The sequence below is a fragment of the Oncorhynchus nerka genome, linkage group LG15 (genome assembly GCF_034236695.1).
Source record: "Oncorhynchus nerka isolate Pitt River linkage group LG15, Oner_Uvic_2.0, whole genome shotgun sequence".
In the NCBI taxonomy this organism is placed as follows: domain Eukaryota; kingdom Metazoa; phylum Chordata; class Actinopteri; order Salmoniformes; family Salmonidae; genus Oncorhynchus; species Oncorhynchus nerka.
Window position 1 is genome coordinate 80,676,435 of NC_088410.1, and position 17,078 is coordinate 80,693,512.

Here is a 17,078-nt window from a genome sequence, read left to right on the forward strand (position 1 = left end):
GCACGCGGAGCCAGCTAGTGATGGGCATTCCGAGTCTTTTCGGTGAGCCGGCTGGCCCATTTGGCTCCGTTCACGTAAAAAAAAGCCGGCTAATTTGGCTCCCAAACGGCTCTTTGTTCAAAATGCTTAAAACTTGAACTAGAACCATGAGAAATCGCAAATCTACAATGTAAAGCCCAAAAGGTAAGATACTATTATCTCACATCGTGAAATGCGCGTTCAAATACATTTTTACCTGGCCAAATTATTCGTTTTTGCGTGGACCAGATGCATGCGCTTTCCCCACTATTTATTGTTTCTGTAGTGAGGATTCACATTCTTTAGGTAATTATTTTGTAACGTAACCGTAGAAAAACGTTATTTTGAGCTCAAAAAGCAGTATCTGCAGTATGCAAATCAGGGAGCCGAATTAACGAGTATTTCACTGATACGATTCGGTTCCTAATCTTAACCAAAAATATCCTTTCAAAAGAGCCGTTCGTTCGCGACGCATAGTAGAGCAAACGTTGACGAAGAAGGAACGGTCCTTCAGTTTACTGGTTAAATCGGAGGACTCTGTTTTTCATTTTTATATGTAAGTATTTGGTAAATATTACAGTGTTTTTTTTCACAGTTACAGGGTGTAATAAAGTTTTTAAGCAATTGTTACTTGATATGTCACATTGTAGCAACGCACGAATTTGAAGTCGGTTGCTTCAAAGCAATGACAATCTGTAACAAATAACGTTAGCTAAACAACTTTTGTGGAGAACAGACTCAGGCTAATTTACGCGTTGCATTAGCTAGCTAGTTAGTTGTACAAATCTGTTATAAAAATGTAATTCATATCGGTTACAAAGCTTTTTCTTTAGATGACATAGCTAGGTTTGTTGGACTTGGCAGTTCTGAATTGGTCAAAGGATTGACTTTTTCATCAACTCTTTGACACCTTAATGACTTGACCGAGACGGTCGTATCAATAGCTGTAATTGTCTCAGGTTTGAAATAAAGACTCATAGACAGCATGCACTCAGTCAATAAAGTTACAGGCCAGCTTTGAAGAGCTATTTACGTTGACATGCCATTCATCTAAACCCAGCTAAAAATAAATGGACGCTTGCACATTCACTGGGCCCTTTCAAATGTCATTGCAGCCAGGCTCTAAGAACTATACGATTTACTAAATGTAGAATTTGAATAGGCTTACTAAGTGTATTGGCCATGTTGTGTCGTCTGAATTAACCTCACATATCATATGTATGAATGCCTATTAGGTCAACTTATAATAGTGTGAACAGTGAAAGTTTAGTGAACAGTTTGTCTGTTTTTCTTTTTGCCGTAGGCCTTCTGCGTGTACCATCTTCATCTCCATTTTCTTCAATCCTGCCCTTGCATGACCTGTGCTGTCTAGGCTAGAAGGCGTCGGCTCCCTGTTCTATTGTGTGTCCCTTGTCACAATGTCCAATGAACCTTCATCTAGATATGCTGCTGCAATATCAGCCCTTTCCCTCAGTTTACCTGCTGTTAACCCCAACCCAACCCTTACCCTCAGTTCATCCACTGCCCCCAACCCACCGCTTACCCCTAAACCCTCTCTTATCCCCAAATCACATATTACCTCCAAATCCCTTACCCCTAAACCACTAGTTGCCCCTACCCCCAAACCACCCTTTGCCATCAAACTACCCACTGCTGCCAGCCCAGCCCCTTTAAATTCATATCCCCCTTCACTTGAAATTTTGGGATCAGATGATGAGGAACAGGAGAATCCATCTGATTACTGCATAGGTACTTCACCAGTGTGCCAAATATAACCAAACAACAATACAATCATGTGTGGTAGAAGGAGTTGTTGTATACAGTTTATTGTTGATCGGAAAGAGGTTTCACTGTTTATTGTAGGTGGGTACTACCCGGTGGAAATTGGAGAGATATTCATTGACCGTTACCAGGTGGTGAAGAAGCTGGGATGGGGCCACTTCTCTACTGTGTGGCTAGGCTGGGACATGGAGTAATTATAATAGTTATACTGATAACATTGTTTTTGTTATTGATTGACCTTCGGTTTCATATTGTGATTATGACAGCTGAAGCAAGTGATTCACAATGTTTATTTGTATGTGCAGGAAGAGGCGTTTCGTGGCTCTGAAGTTGGTAAAGAGTGCTCCAACCTTCACAGAGACCGCTTTGGATGAGATCAAGCTTCTGAAATGTGTCAGTATTATATGCCCATGTTCAACATTTTATTCTCTGCTGTGTATGCCTAATCACAGGTTGCCTAGGAGGCAGCTCTACAGAGTGGTCACTAGCTGGCATAACCACAAAGTCATCCAATCAGATTTTGAACTTAAACTTATCCTTAAATGAATATATTTTTGTTGTCATAAATACATTTTTATGATATAGCCAATTGTGACATTGCAGCTGGCCCATCTAGCAGAAATCGCTCAGTTCTGCCTTCAGGGCAAGATTCATGACAATAAATGTTAACCTGTGGCCTAATCAGTGTAATTACTTGCTTGTTCATCAACCAGAACCAGGTTTAGTAGGAACTATATAATTTTATTAGTTGCACAATGGTGATAATTAAAAAGGAATATGTTTACTCTCCAGTTATGTCCTGTAATATGTTGTTTTTAGGTAAGGGACAGTGATCCATCTGACCCTAAACGTGACACTGTTGTGCAGCTTATTGATGACTTCAAAGTCTCTGGAGTCAATGGGGAGCGTATCCTTTAAAAGCCACCTACACATTATCCTTTTACTCATAATATCTTTATCATACAACATGTGTCATATGTTAACTTGCACATTTAATGTAAATGGTTTCTCCTTGATTCAGCTATGTGTCAGATGTATGCATGGTTCTTGAAGTGCTGGGTCACCAGCTGCTGAAGTGGATCATCAAATCCAACTACACTGGCCTTCCCCTGCCCTGTGTTAAGAGCATCCTTAGACAGGTGCTGTGTCTTTCCCCTGTGATCTCCAAATTATCTCTAGCATTTTATCATCCAGAGCAGCTTTTGTGAACTGATGATCTCCTTTGTGTGTTCCCTGCTGTCATGTAGCCACAGTATATCACCATTGTTGTCTCATATCACAGGTTCTTCAGGGCTTAGATTACTTGCACACTAAATGCAAGATTATCCACACAGACATCAAGCCAGAGAACATCCTTTTGAGAGTGGATGAGGTTTACGTCCAGGAGCTGGCAGCCGACACCAAGCTATGGGAGCTGCCAGTGTCTTCTGCTCCCACAAGCTGTTCAGGTTAGTATTGCTCTCAATTCCATGTTGGCATACACGTGTCACTAAGTACATATCCCTATGGCATTCCTCTGTCTGTTTGACTTATTTTATTTTTATATGGAGGGAAATGGAAAAGATTTGTTACAGAGAGATGGCGATACAATAACAGTGCTGAATATTAGGAAGAGATGATTAACAAGTTTAATATGATTTCAATAGATGGGTCTGTTTTTTTCTCATTCTCTATGATTTGATTTCTTTCTCTCTTGTGCCCTGCTGATCTCTTCATCTACTACTGATGCCAGCAAACACGGGTCTAAGAGAAAAGCAGGTATGACAATCAACTCTTTATTATTGTCTCAAAGCATAAACCAATCATAGTGCTACAAAGGCGGAAAAAATATTTTCTGTTCATCTTTTGTTTACCTCATCTATCACCTCTGTCTCTCCTACCCCTCCTGCATTAACCTGGGTATTAGATTGTGTCAAACTTGATGGGGAAATTGACGGTGGCTTTCCAGGCTCTTGGGGTTTGGGTAAGATGGCCTTGGCTTTGTGGGTGTGTGCTGATTCACTGCATATTGGCCCTCAGAAGGTCCTTTTGGAGAAAAGCTTTGATCTGGAAATGTGCTATGTTATATCATTTGTTTTGGCTGTTGTCAATAGTTACAGTATTGTTTCAGGTTTTCTACTCATTCAACCATGAAAGCAGTTGTGTGTGGGTGTGGGTGGGTGTGGGTGGGTGGGTGTTATTTAAAATGTGTATAACCTGCACAATAACAGCATTTCTGTTAATGCTGTTTGTATTCAGTATTTATGTAATATATATGTATTCTACAAATGTCTGTTTGTAATCAGTCTTTATGTATTCAATCAGTATTCATAACTACACCTTTGCATTTGTAGTGAAATTGCTCACCTTGATAAACTCATCAATAATTAGCATGCACTGCATGAAAAGGGGATATGCAGTTCTGATATTTAAGAAAATGTACAATATTTGCAGAGATTGAACACTGTTGCATGCTGCAACATGAGAGATGTGAATCCCATTTTAAGTTTCCCATCAAACTACTGTGACTGTGCTCATAGACTGGGAAGGTCTCCAGGATCCCGATGGCCAGGTTGTCGAGGAAGGAGAAGAAACAACAACAGCCGCAGAAGGGCGAGGACACTTTAGTTGGCCGTCAGAAGAGGGAGAAACCTCATGTGTCATTCTCTAATATCACCACTCCCTGTAGCATCCCTAATTCCACCTCGTCCCCTAAGCCTTCAGGTCCTGTGCATACTACTTGGAGACGGACCCTGCTGCATGAAAAAGCAATGGTCTCTGACAGCAAGGAGTCGGCCTCGTCACCGATGGAAGATGCACCATCATTGACTACAATGTCTCACTGTTCTAGACAATCTATAGTGTTACATCATTCTACCCAGAGAGACAACCTGCCCTCATCACCATCACATGGTCAGTCTTGCTCTGGAGCCAGCAGTTTAGAGTATATTGTAATAGCATATTACCGTGTAGTATACATGTCAGAATACCTGTCCACTAGTCTTTCAAATGAACTTGTATGATTTGCAATATACTATGTCATGCATATGCTGATGATTAAGTTAATTTACATGATTGAAATTGCGTGTTGTAATACCTCGTACAAAGCAACCATTTTACACCAGAGCACTCACAGCGCATCCGTTATTGTAGTGGACAGGTGTAGAATTATTCAGTAATATCTATCTGAGGTATCTGCTTTTTTATTTTGTTTCAGGGTTAAGTGAAACAGATCTGTTGGTGAATCTTCTGAAGCCACAGAATGCTGATAAAATCAGCATCAAGATTGCAGATCTGGGAAACGCCTGCTGGGTGGTGAGTTACTATCTGTCTACAGACATTATGTATTTGAATGAATATATATGTATTAATAAATACAATGTCTTAGAAGACAAAATACATTACATTGAAATGATACAGCTTATTATCAACTAATTGCTCATGGTATGGAGTGCTAAGTCTTCATCTCTGCTCTCCTCCAGTACAAACATTTCACAGAAGACATCCAGACCTGCCAGTACCGCTCTGTTGAGGTCCTGATCGGGTCTGACTATGGCACTCCTGCAGATATCTGGAGCATAGCCTGCATGGTGAGAACCCAGGAGCACCACATCCACCCTTATGTTAATGTTAGCTGTCCTAAATATATTTGATTGAGAAGTCTTACATTTCCATAAAGGCGTTTGAGCTGGCTACCGGGGAGTATCTGTTTGAACCCCATTCAGGGGACAACTTCTCACGAGAGGAAGGTAAGCCTTATCCTTTCTCCTCTCTGTCCTGTGTTTTTCCTGGTGATTGTCCTTGCTCTTTAAAAAAATGCTTTAATGTCTCCCATCAGATCACATTGCTCACATAATTGAGTTGCTGGGACCCCTTCCATCCCAGTTTGCCCTCTCAGGGAGAAACTCCAAGCGATATTTCAATCACAATGGTATATCTATTCACAATTGTTGTATCCACCATAGTGGTTTCCTTTAGCATATGATTCATATTTTGGTGAAAATGTACCTTTATTTTAGTTTCACCCACAATATCAAATTCCGTTTACATATCCTGTTCAGTCAATCCCTAGTGTAATCATGTAACACTCTTTCCCTTGTTTGCTCACAGGGCATCTGCGGCGCATCTCAAGGCTGAAACCGTGGAGTTTGTGTGAGATCCTGCTGGATAAGTATGAGTGGCCGCGGGAACAGGCAGTCCAGTTCAGTGCTTTCCTCCTCACCATGCTGGAGCCCCTCCCAGAGAAGAGAGCCACCGCTGCCCAGTGTCTGAAACACCCCTGGATCTCCTTATAGACATCATACCACTGCCTGGTGTCTGTCTAAACCCCCCCTGGATCTCCTTATAGACACAAAGCCACCACCGCTGCCCAGTGTCTGAACCCGATCTGGATCTCCTCATGGATACAGAGCAGTCTCACCGATGACACAGAGGTTACACAGGTGACACAGGCTGGGACAAGTGCCTTAATATGATGTTTGAATAGTGGGTAATGGCTGATATTCAGCAAGTGTTATTTTTTCAGCTGATCTTCTGCAATGTTATTTTTCTGTTTGCTCAGGGAGAGCAGTCAACTATCAATATATTTTGTCTGATTATTTAACACCTTTGATGTAAAGAAAATAACTTTTGATTTGGAGAGATATGCCAGATGGCCAGTCTGCCTCTGCTGGGAAAGCTCTATTTTTGTTTTTGAGTTTCATTGAATAAATGTTATTTGTTTATACAAGGCTTTCATTATCTATCGCTTTTCTCTGAATAATAAGATAAAAAAGATTTTGACAGAATTAATAAAAATAGGGTTAGACATTGTGTTAATTTAGCCAATTCATGTATGAATTCAGAATACTCTATGGCTGCATTTAGACAGGCACCCCAATTCTGATATTCTTTTCACTAATTGGTGATTGGTCAAAAGACAAATTAGTGGGAAAAAAATTCAAATAGGCTGCCTGTCTATACGCAGCCTATGTGATTCACCTGAATCCTGTCATAAGACCAGTGGAGGCTGCTGAGGGAGGAATGCTCATAATAATGGCTGGAATGCAGCAAATGGAATGGCATCAAACCATGTGTTTGATGTATTTGATATCATTCCACCAATTCCACTCCAGCCATTACCACAAGCCCGTCCTCCCCAATTAAGGTACCACCAACCTCCCGTGCATAAGACCTAATGGAATGACGAAGAAGCAGTGGCTTCAAAGGGGATTAGGATACTGTTGAGTAGGGCTCAAAACTGTAGCCCGGTCACCCAGTCCATGCAGGGTAAGCCATACCTCCCCTGTTTTCACTGCTTCCTTCTGTGCCGTCCCTTCTTTCTGTGTGAGTGTGCTGTGAGTATGTGTTGATGACTGAAAGTGTGCTTTAGTGAGATCTCCACAGCCACACATTCCTCTCAGTTCACATTAAAGTGGCAATCTGCAGTTCAAACAATAACAAAGCGGCCACCCAGCCACCAATGGTCAGTCCTTGTATCTAAAGCTCTCAATGAGTTTGAGTGGTTACATTTCTCCAGCCCCCTCCCTCAGCTGTTTACCTAATCCATGTTTTAAGGCTATACAGTGTTTGTTCCAATTTACATTGTTTACAAACAAAGGAGTAAAACAAGCATATATAGTTTGTTCTGATGGGGAACGACAGCTCATGAGGCATCAATAAGTTATATTCTTCAAAAAATTAATGGGTATACATCATTCATTTAAAAGTCTAAAAATGGATGTAGCAACTGCAGATTGACGCTTAGGGAGGGGTTAGTCTCATGAAAATGTGAGTGCGCTCATGTGTGAGACACAAACTGCTGGCAGGTGTGAAACAGTTTTATGGTGAGAGGCAGCATCAAGAAGGAAGAATATCACCACCCTGATTGGAGACAGACGAGCTTCAGATGGAAGTGAGATCCGTGTAATGTTATGGCGTTTGCATGTATTTGATCTGTCTTTGCATCGTAAAGTAGTAAACTAAATAGCTACTACCTTGTGCATGCTTGCATTGTTGGTTGCAACTGTGTTTTTATGTTAACAGTGCAGTGAATTGTCTTCTCTTTTTTAACATCTTGTGATATTGTAGAGCATTTTAACATTTTTTACTTGTTGAATTGTGTAGATTTGAATGGAACTTTTCAGATCCCATAATTACATCAGAGGTTATTGAAGCTAAATATGTGTGGCATGTGTTTTTCTCTTCACCTCACCCTGGAATGATCTTCAGAGTTGTGTTTCATTGAGTTCTCGCTCTTTGTACATTGCAATTTATAATCATTTAGTATAATCTGACTGTAATATTTTATTTTATATAGATTTTCAGTTTAGTCACCAAACTACCTTGATTCACTGGGGTGTAATGCCCACTGGGATATGGTACAGTTAATCTGCTTCATCAAACAACTCAAAGTATATTTGCTATCAAATGAAGACACTATATCAAAGCGCCTGACTGAGCAAACCATGCCTTATTCATTTCCAGAGGCTTTTATGTATGTAGATACAGTACATGTGTAAGAAAGCCAAAGTAAAGATGCTAACAACCCCAGTGCCATGGCTTTTGTTTCACAGTTCTTGACCTGTTCTGCCCGTTGCTATGCAACTCAAAGCCCAACTTAATAGGCATTACCTCAGCTCAGCCTCTCCTGGTCTTTCAGACATGAGTTACATTTTCTATTAAAGGTTTAAGAGTCCCTCCCCGTGCTCTTTTCTGTTTTCACAGAAAACCGACATTTCCTTTTTTTCTGTGTTTTGGCTTAAGGCTGAGTTCTTATCCTTTTTGCACTTTTCTTCAACTCAACCACCATGTTTCAGAGGTGGTTTGGATTTTCAATATGAGCGTTATATTGTTGACTGTCTTTTCTTAATGCATAGACACTTTATATATTTGTTGTTACTTTGTCATAGTCCAGTGGGATTAGTTAGTATTATTTGTAACACTTAACTGGAAAGGAAAGTGGGATACCTAGTCAGTTGTACAACTGAATGCACTCAACTGAAATGTGTCTTCCGCATGTAACCCAACCCCTCTGAATCAGAGAGGTGCCGGGGGCTGCCATAATCAACATCCACCTGGACACATTAATGTATTTGTTTATAATATTAATATAAATTGCTCTCTGCTGGAGAGTAATACGTGGATATGACAACAGGGCTTAAATAATAACGCAGGAGGATATGTTTGAGTGTCATCTGCTACATAGTAAACACCCTTTTCATTAGCCTAGTACTAAAGGAGCTATTAATTTCGCTATGGTCATGCAGATTTCTTGTGGACATACTGTATTGCAAAATATTTTTAAATGGGTACAGTGTTTCTATGGACTTATGTGTTTATCATAAATTCTCAGAGGGTGTCTCAGGGGGAGTTGGCATATGCAAAAAAGACTTAGGACAAATATAAGCAGCCACTAAACAATTTTTTTTTTATATTACAGTTAATTAATCTTGTGTGTCCTAGCATGTGGCTGAGCCTTCTTTCTGGTTAGATCGACGGAGCAGCTTTCCTCTTTGCTCTCTACCGCTAGGTGATCCCCACAGCTATGCAGTATCATGGAAGACTGGCACTACTGTGGCATGATGTCATCGTGGAGCGTGCTCTTGACACTTTGACCCGGACATCACGTCCTCAGGTGAGCTCTCTAAACAGATTTACAGTCCAGTCTTTGGTTTAAAGAAAATGCTTTAGTATGGTGGTATTGTGATTCTCCCAGACCTGTCATGAAAGGTTACATGACAGTATTTCCCTTCCAGAGTTTCAGAGTGAAATGACAGTGTGTGTGTGTCATCCCTTTAATCTAGGCCTAATCGTGTAACGTAATGTATGCCTCATCATATATGTACAATACCAGCTGTCATTTCCCCTCTGAAATATCTACCATCTTCTGAAGGCAGTGCAGAGGAAAGCCGCTGTGGTAGACCCCCAGAGTGTGATCACAGCCATCGACCACTTCTGCAAACATAGAGAATGGGCCATGAATGTGTGCGAGGAGAAAGGTGCTGTATGGATTAAATGTTCTTTGAATGGGTTATCGATAACCAGCTGAATGCAAAGTTCTTTTCATACGTAATCTTCTTTATATCTACAGTCACCTCCAAAATGATTGCCATCCTTTATAAAGATTAACAAAAAATTCTGTATAAAATATATCTATATTATTTTATACTAATACAATTGCTCAGAGAAAGAGATTTTGTTTAAAAGTTTTTAAAAATGCCACCCATAAAGATTATTATTATAAATAAAATCAAACAAAATCAAATCTGCATTAACATTATAATTTCTTAAAGTTAATCTCAGTTTAATTAAGGAACTGTATTCTGACCTTCCATGGTTTCTTGTTTCAATGGGGTATCAAAATTAGGTAACACGCATGTAAAATCACAATGGGGAAATGTAAAGAACTCACAAATGAAAAGAGAAAAATGGTTGTTGACTTTCATAAATCAGGCAATGTGTACAAAAAAAATGACTTAAAAACAAAATATACCTTTTAGCACTATTAGGACAACAATTGAGACGTTTAAAACCACTGGAACAGTGGTAAATGTGCCTGGAGTAGGACTCATGTGTATCTGAGAAAGATGGTTCAGGAGACAAAGATAAGTCCAAGAGCCACAGTTGGAGAATTACAGAATTTGGTTGCATCTTGGGGTGACCAAGTCAACAATTCAACAGTTACACGCCACTTTTAGGCCAATTGGCTAGTTGGAAGGGTTGCCATAAAAAAGCCTTCATTGAGCTCAACTAACAAATGTAACAATTTGGAACTGGGTGGTTTGGTGAGATGAGACAAAAATGTTATTATTATTATTATTTTGTAAACTTGTTAAACAAATATTTTTCTTGAGCAATTGTAGTAGTATATAACAATACATATGTATTTGTTTTATTATATACAGTCTGTTTTGCTTATCTCCATCAAGAGTGCTAATCATTTTGGAGGGGAATGTATATATTTCTTTCAGTCTCGTAAGCTCAACTTTCTGAACACTCGAGACGTGTAGTCCACTTGTCATTCCAATCTCCTTTGCATTAGCGTAGCCTCTTGTGTAGCCTGTCAACTATGTGTCTGTCTATCCCTGTTCTCTCCTCTCTGCACAGACCATACAAACGCTCCACACCCCGTGGCCGCGGCCACCCTAATCTGGTGGTCCCAGCGCGCACGACCCACGTGGAGTTCCAGGTCTCCGGTTGCCTCTGGAACTGCCGATCTGCGGCCAACAAGGCAGAGTTCATCTCAGCCTATGCCACCCTCCAGTCCCTCGACTTCTTGGCACTGACGGAAACATGGATCACCACAGACAACACTGCTACTCCTACTGCTCTCTCTTCGTCTGCCCACGTGTTCTCGCACACCCCGAGAGCTTCTGGTCAGCGGGGTGGTGGCACCGGGATCCTCATCTCTCCCAAGTGGTCATTCTCTCTTTCTCCCCTTACCCATCTGTCTATCGCCTCCTTTGAATTCCATGCTGTCACAGTTACCAGCCCTTTCAAGCTTAACATCCTTATCATTTATCGCCCTCCAGGTTCCCTCGGAGAGTTCATCAATGAGCTTGATGCCTTGATAAGCTCCTTTCCTGAGGACGGCTCACCTCTCACAGTTCTGGGCGACTTTAACCTCCCCACGTCTACCTTTGACTCATTCCTCTCTGCCTCCTTCTTTCCACTCCTCTTCTCTTCTGACCTCACCCTCTCACCTTCCCCCCCTACTCACAAGGCAGGAAATACGCTCGACCTCATCTTTACTAGATGCTGTTCTTCCACTAACCTCATTGCAACTCCCCTCCAAGTCTCCGACCACTACCTTGTATCCTTCTCCCTCTCGCTCTCATCCAACACTTCCCACACTGCCCCTACTCGGATGGTATCGCGCCGTCCCAACCTTCGCTCTCTCTCCCCGCTACTCTCTCCTCTTCCATCCTATCATCTCTTCCCTCTGCTCAAACCTTCTCCAACCTATCTCCTGATTCTGCCTCCTCAACCCTCCTCTCCTCCCTTTCTGCATCCTTTGACTCTCTATGTCCCCTATCCTCCAGGCCGGCTCGGTCCTCCCCTCCCGCTCCGTGGCTCAACGACTCATTGCGAGCTCACAGAACAGGGCTCCGGGCAGCCGAGCGGAAATGGAGGAAAACTCGCCTCCCTGCGGACCTGACATCCTTTCACTCCCTCCTCTCTACATTTTCCTCTTCTCTCTCTGCTGCTAAAGCCACTTTCTACCACTCTAAATTCCAAGCATCTGCCTCTAACCCTAGGAAGCTCTTTGCAACCTTCTCCTCCCTCCTGAATCCTCCTCCCCCTCCCCCTCCTCCCTCTCTGCAGATGACTTCGTCAACCATTTTGAAAAGAAGGTCGACGACATCCGATCCTCGTTTGTTAAGTCAAACGACACCGCTGGTTCTGCTCACACTGCCCTACCCTGCGCTCTGACCTCTTTCTCCCCCCTCTCTCCAGATGAAATCTCGCGTCTTGTGACGGCCGGCCGCCCAACAACCTGCCCGCTTGACCCTATCCCCTCCTCTCTTCTCCAGACCATTTCCGGAGACCTTCTCCCCTACCTCACCTCGCTCATCAACTCATCCCTGACCGCTGGCTACGTCCCTTCCGTCTTCAAGAGAGCGAGAGTTGCACCCCTTCTGAAAAAACCTACACTCGATCCCTCCGATGTCAACAACTACAGACCAGTATCCCTTCTTTCTTTTCTCTCCAAAACTCTTGAACGTGCCGTCCTTGGCCAGCTCTCCCGCTATCTCTCTCAGAATGACCTTCTTGATCCAAATCAGTCAGGTTTCAAGACTAGTCATTCAACTGAGACTGCTCTTCTCTGTATCACGGAGGCGCTCCGCACTGCTAAAGCTAACTCTCTCTCCTCTGCTCTCATCCTTCTAGACCTATCGGCTGCCTTCGATACTGTGAACCATCAGATCCTCCTCTCCACCCTCTCCGAGTTGGGCATCTCCGGCGCGGCCCACGCTTGGATTGCGTCCTACCTGACAGGTCGCTCCTACCAGGTGGCGTGGCGAGAATCCGTCTCCACACCACGTGCTCTCACCACTGGTGTCCCCCAGGGCTCTGTTCTAGGCCCTCTCCTATTCTCGCTATACACCAAGTCACTTGGCTCTGTCATAACCTCACATGGTCTCTCCTATCATTGCTATGCAGACGACACACAATTAATCTTCTCCTTTCCCCCTTCTGATGATCAGGTGGCGAATCGCATCTCTGCATGTCTGGCAGACATATCAGTGTGGATGACGGATCACCACCTCAAGCTGAACCTCGGCAAGACGGAGCTGCTCTTCCTCCCGGGAAGGACTGCCCGTTCCATGATCTCGCCATCACGGTTGACAACTCCATTGTGTCCTCCTCCCAGAGCGCTAAGAACCTTGGCGTGATCCTGGACAACACCCTGTCGTTCTCAACTAACATCAAGGCGGTGGCCCGTTCCTGTAGGTTCATGCTCTACAACATCCGCAGAGTACGACCCTGCCTCACACAGGAAGCGGCGCAGGTCCTAATCCAGGCACTCGTCATCTCCCGTCTGGATTACTGCAACTCGCTGTTGGCTGGGCTCCCTGCCTGTGCCATTAAACCCCTACAACTCATCCAGAACGCCGCAGCCCGTCTGGTGTTCAACCTTCCCAAGTTCTCTCACGTCACCCCGTTCCTCCGCTCTCTCCACTGGCTTCCAGTTGAAGCTCGCATCCGCTACAAGACCATGGTGCTTGCCTACAGAGCTGTGAGGGGAACGGCACCTCAGTACCTCCAGGCTCTGATCAGGCCCTACACCCAAACAAGGGCACTGCGTTCATCCACCTCTGGCCTGCTCGCCTCCCTACCACTGAGGAAGTACAGTTCCCGCCCAGCCCATCAAAACTGTTCGCTGCTCTGGCCCCCCAATGGTGGAACAAACTCCCTCACGACGCCAGGACAGCGGAGTCAATCACCACCTTCCGGAGACACCTGAAACCCCACCTCTTTAAGGAATACCTAGGATAGGATAAAGTAATCCCTCTCACCCCCCTTAAAAGATTTAGATGCGCTACTGTTCCACTGGATGTCATAAGGTGAATGCACCAATTTGTAAGTCGCTCTGGATAAGAGCGTCTGCTAAATGACTTAAATGTAAATGTAAATGTATGATTATTGGATAGAGATATAGTGCTAGAAGAGCAGTAGGCTGCAGCAGTATTTACTGTATGTGTTCCAGAGGCAAAGGCTTAGATTGCTAGACCACCCCAGGCCACATGTCTACCTGGTCTTGACTCAGGCCACATATTTGTGTGTGTGTGTGTGTGTCTATACACTGTATGTGTTCATTACAGGCTCCATTCCGGACTCTGTGGTCAATGAAGTGTCTTGGAGTTAGGCACTTACTGTGGGTACTCAACAGTGTGAATAGCTCGCCTATTACCCCCTGGCGTCAGTGTCATTACCTTGGAGTTCAACCCAGATTATTCTGACACTGCTCGTCAAGTCATCAGATGGTCAGGACTGGAGGAGAAGGTTAAAGGAGATTGGGATGGATTAACATAATGACATGATGATGAACAGGATGTACATTCCTGTAAATTTGGGTGGGTTGTAGATGTTACAACATACAGGTCAGTTGTAGCTCAGAAGCTTAGATGAGATCTCATTACTGTTGTCCAGGTGCAGCAAGTGGAAGGAGCCTCAGGAACTTGGATCCCTCGATTGAAGGAGCATTTCGGGGCCCAGGCTTTTGACTTAGTTTTCCTGGACCACTAGAAAGATCGCTACCTTCCTGACACAAAACTTCTGAAGGTATGTAAGATAACTAATTTGACCGTCCTGTGATTATAGGGAATCATTGATAGTCTTACACTCTTACATTGATTGATATGATCAATCAAAACACAAAACAAATGTAATTATTCTCTCTCTTTCTCCTTCTCTTTCTCCCATTCCCCCAACTCTATCCTCCTATCTCCCTCTCTCTCTAGGAGTGTGGTCTCATACAGAAAGGCACAGTGATGCTGGCAGACAATGTCATCTGTCCAGGAACCCCTGACTATCTGTAGTACGTCTGCAACAGCTCTCACTACAACAGCCACTACTACAGATCACACCTGGAGTACACTAAAGCAGAGAACGTCCTGGGGAAGTCTGTGTTCTTAGGGTACTAGCCAAACAGCGAGCATCTTGCTTTAAAACACCAACTCTCTCTTGATAAAACATTTTGGGTTAGTTTCAATTCAAAGTGCCGCCTTATGACATGCTGTAACTTACTGTGCTAAGCATTTCTTTATCTGTAGAACTGATGTTATCTAGAGTAAGCAAATATGTCTTTGAAAAACTATTTCTACTTGTGTTTTGACATTGTCACAATGCTGTCTTGCTATGCAAATGATGAAAATACCATCAGTTTTACAGCTGCAGAATTATAGTAGTGTGATGTCTTTTTCAAACATGGATTTAATACACTAGGTGGCAGTGGTGTGCCTTTTTAGATATTCAATCAGACAACTGAAAAGCAGCATGCCGTGGTCCCGTCATAACTTCATAGCATTTATAGCCTTCTTTCTGGTGTAGGTAGACAGAAAATGGTCTAAAGTCTTACACCATATCTAGCAACTTAAAATAATTATTAATATTTTGTTTTGACACTGTATCAGATCTACATTGAGTTATTAAAGGTTCTGTGAGAAAGGTCTATGTTGCACTGCTTTAAACTAATTTTATAGATTTAAATCTTTGATTTGATAAAATCCAATGGGTATCAAACAGATCACTAAGGTATTAACGTAAGTCGGATATTGACAGTACTGATTAATGTGACTTATCCTGGAGATGCTATAGAAAATGATCACATCTATACAGTAGAGAAACAAATGCACCAGATGTACCTGATTGTGAATCACAGTATTGTTTCAGTTGATAGTTGGTAGAATATGTCCCTTACATGATATTTCGACATGTGAATTAACATGTGTGTATGAGAATGTATGAATCAAATCAATGCCTTTCTAATCTCCCCTGCAAAGTGACAGAGTGACGGTGTTCCATCATAAATGGGGAGGGACTACATATAGAACAAGCTGCATAAAAATATATAGGCTAGTCCACCTAGGGATTTCTTCACAGACGCCCGCATGATAATCCCAATCTGTGGCCATTAGTGCACTGAGAGAGAAGAGGGTTCGGGAGAGAGAGAGGGAGGGGGGTCAACAGAGAGATGGGGAGTGACAGAGAGAAACAGAGAGCGAGAGGGGGAGAGCTTTTAAGGGATTTGGCAGTGATTTGTCGAATCTCAGTGGCGTAATGTGCTTTTTCTACTTTTTCTACTGATTTAGACATGATGCTACACACGGAAGCCTCGAAAACCAACGTTTTCAATATGTTTTTATGAACTAAAACACATTTTTTTATGTTATTGAACGATTTGAGTCCATTACAGTTATTTTGGGAAAATAAATATAATATCTGAGATGTTAATAGATTGACTTTTCGCTAAAACAACGAAGAAACGGCACTGAATATCATCACATATTAAATATGGGAATAGGTCTATTTGGGAATGATGGCGTGATGGGCCAAATCAAGACGGGTCCAAATGGAATGCTCAGGTAAGCAGTCAATTCTTATATTTATCTACAAATATATGTCACATCTCTATTTCAAGGCCTTGCAGAATTTGTGTAGACTTCAGGCCAGTATCAAACACAGTTTTTTCATTGTTTGCACAATATTGATATGTGCATCAAATGATAGCATGTGATGTTTGGTTGGATGATAATCATACAACTAAGATAAAATTCTGTTTTGCAACAACAAAACGTTTAAAGGTTTAATTATCCTTACTCTGTGAAACATCATATTTGCATAACAATATTATTGTCATTTCAATATCTTTAGTTGGTTATGTCTTAATAACCTTTTACTGCAGTTGGCTAAATCAGGGTCACACAGAGTGTTTCTTGGTAGTCTTAAACAAATCTTCTTTGAAACAAAAGTATACACCTCACACACATGGTTATGGGCTTAAAAAAGACACATGTACCATGTCAGATATAGTTTTGTTATGTATTATATTTTGAGTTTGCATTCCAATATACCACTATATACATCACAAAAGACTGAAATATAACAAAACCATTTAAATGAACAAAGAAACACCAGATTTTTGGCAGCTTCAAAAAAGAAAAGTTTATTAATTATGATTTTTTTTGTTTGCAATATAACATTACATCCTTGAGGCCACTCAGTCATTTGATTGCAGGAAACGGGTACACCAAATATTTGACCAATTTTCCAATACTGTTATAATTTATTCAGATCTCCCCCTCACATAGTGA

General features: G+C 42.2%; 2 protein-coding genes across 2 annotated transcripts; both read left to right on the plus strand.

The window, feature by feature from the left end:
• The first annotated feature begins 367 nt into the window (after window positions 1-367).
• Window positions 368-8,310, plus strand: LOC115143386 (SRSF protein kinase 3-like). Its single transcript, XM_029683750.2, has 15 exons — window positions 368-574; window positions 1,322-1,767; window positions 1,882-1,990; window positions 2,106-2,193; window positions 2,620-2,707; window positions 2,833-2,939; window positions 3,083-3,248; window positions 3,533-3,558; window positions 3,707-3,763; window positions 4,320-4,692; window positions 4,997-5,094; window positions 5,262-5,369; window positions 5,459-5,528; window positions 5,618-5,710; window positions 5,890-8,310. Exons 2-15 carry the CDS (start codon window positions 1,437-1,439, stop codon window positions 6,072-6,074), a joined length of 1,899 nt encoding a protein of 632 aa, XP_029539610.1. The 5' UTR covers window positions 368-574; window positions 1,322-1,436; the 3' UTR covers window positions 6,075-8,310.
• On the plus strand, window positions 7,588-15,436 carry LOC115142350 (catechol O-methyltransferase B-like). The gene is made up of 5 exons (XM_065001934.1): window positions 7,588-7,672; window positions 9,290-9,394; window positions 9,653-9,758; window positions 14,416-14,547; window positions 14,727-15,436. The coding sequence occupies exons 1-4, from the start codon at window positions 7,667-7,669 to the stop codon at window positions 14,487-14,489; spliced, it is 291 nt and encodes a 96-aa protein (XP_064858006.1). The 5' UTR covers window positions 7,588-7,666; the 3' UTR covers window positions 14,490-14,547; window positions 14,727-15,436.
• Window positions 15,437-17,078: the final 1,642 nt, after the last annotated feature.

Bases quoted from the DNA above. Each gene is read 5' to 3' on its own strand.
- LOC115143386 (XM_029683750.2), top strand. From the start codon at position 1,437: ATGTCCAATGAACCTTCATCTAGATATGCTGCTGCAATATCAGCCCTT. The intron at 1,991-2,105 runs GTAATTATAATA...TTGTATGTGCAG, and splicing joins TGGCTAGGCTGGGACATGGA to GAAGAGGCGTTTCGTGGCTC. The intron at 2,708-2,832 runs GTATCCTTTAAA...GCTATGTGTCAG, and splicing joins CTCTGGAGTCAATGGGGAGC to ATGTATGCATGGTTCTTGAA.
- LOC115142350 (XM_065001934.1), top strand. The intron at 9,395-9,652 runs GTGAGCTCTCTA...CATCTTCTGAAG, and splicing joins CCCGGACATCACGTCCTCAG to GCAGTGCAGAGGAAAGCCGC. The intron at 9,759-14,415 runs GTGCTGTATGGA...ACTGTTGTCCAG, and splicing joins GAATGTGTGCGAGGAGAAAG to GTGCAGCAAGTGGAAGGAGC.